The following is a 6,173-nucleotide window of genomic DNA, read 5'->3' on the forward strand; positions in this document are numbered from 1 at the left end:
AGATCCTTAAGGCCACCTCTGAGTGCCATGCGGCGGAAACAAGCTCACAATGTACTGTAACACATTGTGAGCTTGTAGGTCTATCGTGCGACGGAGCATAAAATAGGCATTACACTTATTACGGATCTACAGTCTGTGGCACTGATGGAGGCTAGGTATATATAAGAGAGTCTGTCTCTCTGTGTGTGTCTAATCTCGCAATCTGCTAGACCGATCAGCACTACATTTCTTCTGCACTGCCAGCCCAGTAGGCCAACTTAGTAGGCTACCTTTTTTCACCCACATGTTTTACATTTCTTGAAATATTTCACTTCAATCCTTATAGTGGAACTCAATGGAGCTTAGCTCAGGCTGAAACCAATAACTATGCCCAAAACTTGCAGAACACTGATCAATATGACATCATCAATACGCCAGAAATAAATGATAAAAGCTGTGTTTGCTTCAAACACAAAGCCTCACTACAAAATGGAATCATGAAAGGCACAGCAAAATAAAGTCCTGCCGCCCCTCCTTGTGATCAATACGATGACATATGCCGTTATTGCCTCGGTCCTGTTCTATAATGTTTTTTATATTCAAATACAAAAGTATGTTTTTATTGTTTGCCTCAACATATTGTAGCCAACCAAACACAAAATTGGATGTGTCAAGTATCAATACAGTAATTGAAACAATTTGTATACAGTAAAACAGTCTTCAACAGGGGGTCCGGGACCCCTAGGGGGTCCTCAGAGTTACTACAGGGGGTACGCCAAATCTATGTGTGATATGATTTTTTTTTAACCTTAACCACTTGAACCCTAGGATCCCTTTTCTGAGGAGAACTTTTAGCAAAGAGGCTATAGGTGTAGAGGGAAAAAAGAGCAGACTAAGTAAAAAAAAAAACTTTAATCTGAAACACAATTTTATACAATATAGAGTAGGGGGTCCCTGCTTCATCTCTCTCTCAGCTAGGGGGTCATTGGACTGAAAACGTTGAAGACCCCTGCAGTAAAAAAAGAAAGAAAGAGAGATACCGCCACAAGCTTAAGGGCCCCTCATCAAACCCATTGGCCCAAACCTGGACGGAGGGGAGTATGCGCTGGATGAGCAAGGTGGGGTTTTCAGTGTTCTCTCCAGATATACGGTAATATAGCTCTACGGTAACAGGCTCAAAAGCAGGGGACAGACAAAATGATGTTTTCCTTCAAAGTATTTCTGTACAGCACCAGAAACCTTCATTCACCTGCTTGCCATGCCTCAGGTATAGTAGTATAGAGTCAATAGTATCCACAACACGAGCAACAAGAGCGGATAAAACAACAACCTGTCATGACAGAGGCTCTTCCTGAGTGCGTGTGTGTGTGTGTGTGTGTGTGTGTGTGTGTGTGTGTGTGTGTGTGTGTGTGTGTGTGTGTGTGTGTGTGTGTGTGTGTGTGTGTGTGTGTGTGTGTGTGTGTGTGTGTGTGTGTGTGTGTGTGTGTGTGTGTGCGTGCGTGCGTGCGTGCGTGCGTGTGTGTGTGTAGATTTGGGTCACAATGGCAGGGGAATGGCCAACGCATGCCAAACACGTCAAAGTTCAGCAAAGCTGAACCCAAATGGCGTGCCAACGCACTGCAATGGGAAGCGCCACCCCTTCGCTCAAGTGGAGCAGAAGCATACAGGGCGTGACTGTTTCGGTCCGCATGTGTGTCTGTACCTTTATCCTTCCTATGTGCATCAATTAGCTGGACACACAACAGTTGTGTCATCACACCGATCTCAGTCTAATTAGTTTAACTCAGGCCAGAGCACCTAGCCAGACCAACCCTGTTCTAGATGGCTGGCCTCCTCTGAGCCACGCCGTAAAAATTAGGCCGCATCCTGTTCGGTCTGGCCACAGCATCTCATCAACAAAGCTCTGACTGCTAATTGAACAATTGTGCAACATGTGTTTGTCCATATGAGGAGTCATTGTGGATAGCAGGAAATTCTAAATGGCAGTGGTATGTTCCATGCGAACACAAGAGATTTGTATCCATGAAGATTGTAGAGAATTGTGTGTAGTGTCTTGAAAAAAGGAAAAGGGAACGTTTAACCCATTTAGACCTGAGGCCGATTCTAAAAACGCCTTCTAAATGTTTTCTGAAAAACTTCAAATATTTATTCAAAAATCACAAAAACATTACATTTATATATACTGTACATAGCAACAATAACCCCAAAAGAGGTTACCGGATTGAAAGGTATAATTACGTATAGGGGTTCCCGGTCTAAATGGGATAAAGCAGGAAATGTGCTTGTATTTAAGCAGAATTGTTTCAGGATTTGGTAGATGAGTTAGAGATTGTGGTCATTGCATCTCAAGTAGCAGTGTTAGTGTGTAAACAATTGAGAAAAACAATGTCATATATATAACATATAGGTTTGCAATGACTAAGATAGTTTATATACTTTGTGTAGAACTTCTAGAAGAACATATAGATTTTTTTAAAAGACTAAAGTGCATACTTCTTGCGGAAACAAAGTTCAGGAAGTTAACTAATATGTTTACAATCCACCAAATGCTCAGGGCTCAAAGTGAAGGTCATAAGGTGGTGTCTTGTATTGAGTGCAGCCTGTGTTGCTCTTTTGCTATTGAACAAGTGTGCATCTGCAGACTGTCACACCCGCTGTGCACTGTCGACTACACTGACGCTTAGAGGGCTTATATATCCATTATATAAGAGTTGTAATGACTAGGATGGTTTATAAAGTATACTTAGTATAGAGCATATAGGTTTTAATTACTTAGACAACCGTCTAACGTTTATAATGACTATTAGATGGTTTATTTACTTAAGATAAGAACATTATATATACTGTATCTATCTTAGTCATATATGACTAAGATGTTTACTTACAAACAGGACAAACAGGTTTATAATAACTAAGATGGTTTATAAGAACATGTAGGTTTATATTGACTTAAGGTGGTATATATTCTTATATAAGAACATGCATTTGCAATGACTAAGATGATCTACAACTTAGTATAGAACATATATATTTATAATGACTAAGATTGTCCATATATACCCTGTATAACTATAAGAACATCTATGATTAGAATAAGATGGTACATATCTAGTTAGTAGCTAAAAACATAGGCTATGCTTACAATAACTAAGATGGTGCATACAGCATATTTAGTATGGCTATGTATAAAACAAAACCAACCTAACAACCACATAGATTATAACCACCACAGACAGACTGTACCACTGCTGCTAATGTAGGCAGAAATACAACATACAATATCATGTGAAATAGAATAAGTTTCACATTATCATCACATAGGGCTGATCTCATGATGATTGACATTTGACATTCATCACACCTTGTCACAGACAGACACACTCATGTATTGAATTTTTTTGGAGCAGCATGTAGCATAAGCCATGCGTGGGCATGCGTGCACGCGTGCGTGTGCGTGTGTGCCTGTTCACTTACGCTGTTCCGCAGATCTTGCAGGGCGACGCTCATCCTGCAAACCTCTACCGAGCCATCCCTCCTTCTCTCTCTCTCTCTCTCTCTCTGTCTGTGTGCGCGTGTCTTCTGCCTCTATATCTCCCTCCCTATCTGTCTGTCTGTCTGTCTGCTATCCGTGCGTCGGAAAGACGAGAAAACAAACAAACAAACAAACAAACAAACAAACAACCCGACTAGAAGAAGGATCCGCCGGGCGGGCGGAGCAACGAACCCGAGACGAGTTGCTTGTCTTTGTTCAACCGAGTGAAGGAGAAGAAGGAGGAGAGGGTTGTTCCATCGTCTATCTGTGGTTATGGCGGAGGAGGGGGCTTCTCTCTCTCTCTCTCTCTCTCTCTCTCTCTCTCCCCCCTCTATCTATCTGTGTGTGTGTGTGTGTGTGTGTGTGTGTGTGTGTGTGTGTGTGTGTGTGTGTGTGTGTGTGTGTGTGTGTGTGTCTCTCTCTCTCTCTCTCTCTCTCTCTCTCTCTCTCTCTCTCTCTCTCTCTCTCTCTCTCTCTCTCTCTCTCTATCTATCTATCTCTGGTGGTTCTCTCTCTTTACAGACCGGTCGATGAACGGAGAGGAAGATAGCAATCAGTCTTGGCTCTACAACCCCGCCCAACATCAACCCTTTCCTTTCCTCACCGACACAAACACAAACACACCCTCCAATGCTCTCCTCTCCTCTCCTCCTCCTCAGAGAGACAGACAGACAGACGGACGGACAGAGAGAGAGAAAGAGAGGGGAGGGGGGCAAAAAGATGAGTGGCTCTCCGCCTCCCTCTCTCTCTGTGTGTGTGTGTGTGTGTGTGTGTGTGTGTGTGTGTGTGTGTGTGTGTGTGTGTGTGTGTGTGTGTGTGTGTGTGTGTGTGTGTGTGTGTGTGTGTACGCCTCTAAATGAGGAGTTTTGGCTTGAGACCAAAGTCAAATGTACTGACTGGCTTTTTACCAACTGCATACGCACGCACGCACGCACGCACGCACGCACGCACGCACACACACACACACACACACACACACACACACACACACACACACACACACACACACACACACACACACACACACACACACACACACACACACACACACACACACACTGTAAATGGAGGTTTATTTTTGACATTATTTTAAGACACTGACATTGGGTCCTATATTCTCTCCAGCTCGGTCATCTACTGCAGTAAGTGGCCATTTAATCACCATGGTGATGTGGCAAAGTGTTGTCATAGCACTGCTATGGCAACCGTATCTGATCAGAGCTAACATCAGCTTTGCCTAAACGTTTCCATGGAAACCAAAGAGCCTTGAGTCCTGAGAACGACTGGTCTTACCTAGAATTGTATTCTGTCCCTCCCAGCTTTCAGTGTTACTGGTAGCAGTACTAGTAGTAGCAGTAGTAATATTACTAGTATTATTAGCAATAGTTGCAGTAAGGCAAGGTAAGGCAGTTGTATTTGTATAGCACATTTCAATGTGCTTTACACAGAACATCAAGCAAAAGAAACACAAGTATACAATGACATTAAAATAAGTAAAAAATAACAGATACAGTTAGTAGTAGTAGTAATAGCAGCCTAATAGTAGCCTAGTAGTAGTAGTAGACATGGTAGTAATAGTTGTTGTTGTTGTTGTTGTTGTTGATGTAAGAGCCAAACCAGGATTTTCTTTTACTTTGTTATTGCAACATTATTTTGTGCTTTGATTTTTGTATACCTGTAAATAGTCTATTTCTAATTACTGGCTTCATGAATGTGATCAAGTGCACCTCCTAGGGTAGATGTGCAGTGCTGTGCTGTGCAGCAATCACATGTTTTCTTTATTGTTGGAGTCAGCTTTTGACTGTATGCCACAACTACTGTTTGGACAAAGAATATGTTACAAATGTAAAGCAATCGTTTTATTTGGACCTGTATCACCAGTAAACTTCCACAAATAGTTTCCTACCTCCTGATGAATATGTGAGTAGCCTACTGTGGTCTGTGGTACAGTTTTCTCAAAAGGTGTACAGATGGCTTACTACAAATAGGTACAGGTCATTGAAGCCCAAAAAACTAAAGTAGCATTGCATGGCATGGTGTGGTATATTGAATTTGGAAATTGCAAGAATCTGCCACTTATAGTACATTACATTACATTACAGTCATTTAGCAGACGCTTTTATCCAAAGCGACTTACAATAAGTGCATTCAACATAGGTAGGGAACGAAACTACTAATCACCAGAAGTCTTAAGTGCATTTCCTGCAAAAACAAGCAACCAAGAGTATACCTACCTAGCGCTACGGTAAAAGTGCTATATATCAGCTACCTACTTTCTTAAACAGATGAAACAAAATAGCAAAATCAAATGAGCACGAGCTAATACAAAAAGTGTATCGACTAAACAAGATCCAATAAAACAGAACAACAATAAAACAAGAGTTCGTACAACTAGTTAACAACAAGTAAGCCAGACAAAGAGGAAGGGTAGTGTTTCCTGAAGAGGTGGGTTTTCAGCCTGCGGCGAAAGATGGGCAGTGACTCTGCTGTCCTGACTTCAGTGGGAAGTTCATTCCACCACTGTGGGGCCAGAACAGAAAAAAGTCGTGACCGTGTCGATCGACCAGAAGGACCCTTGAGTGACGAGGCAATCAGACTGATTGCCGAGGTGGCAGACCGAAGTGGTCGGGCAGGGGTGTAGGCATCAACCATAGCCCGGAGG

The 6,173-nt window shown here is 42.3% G+C and overlaps 1 protein-coding gene across 1 annotated transcript in view; it reads right to left on the reverse strand.

The window, feature by feature from the left end:
- Positions 1-3,824, reverse strand: part of ece2b (endothelin converting enzyme 2b) — a 38,520-nt gene extending 34,696 nt beyond the window's left edge. The window contains exon 1 of the mRNA XM_084064886.1: positions 3,454-3,824. Within this exon, the coding sequence (XP_083921012.1) occupies positions 3,454-3,486 (33 nt within the window). The 5' untranslated portion in view covers positions 3,487-3,824. The remainder of the gene's footprint in view (positions 1-3,453) is intronic.
- Between the last annotated feature and the right edge of the window lie 2,349 nt (positions 3,825-6,173).

The sequence above is a fragment of the Gymnoscopelus microlampas genome (assembly GCF_963454915.1).
Source record: "Gymnoscopelus microlampas genome assembly, chromosome: 8".
NCBI lineage: Eukaryota > Metazoa > Chordata > Actinopteri > Myctophiformes > Myctophidae > Gymnoscopelus > Gymnoscopelus microlampas.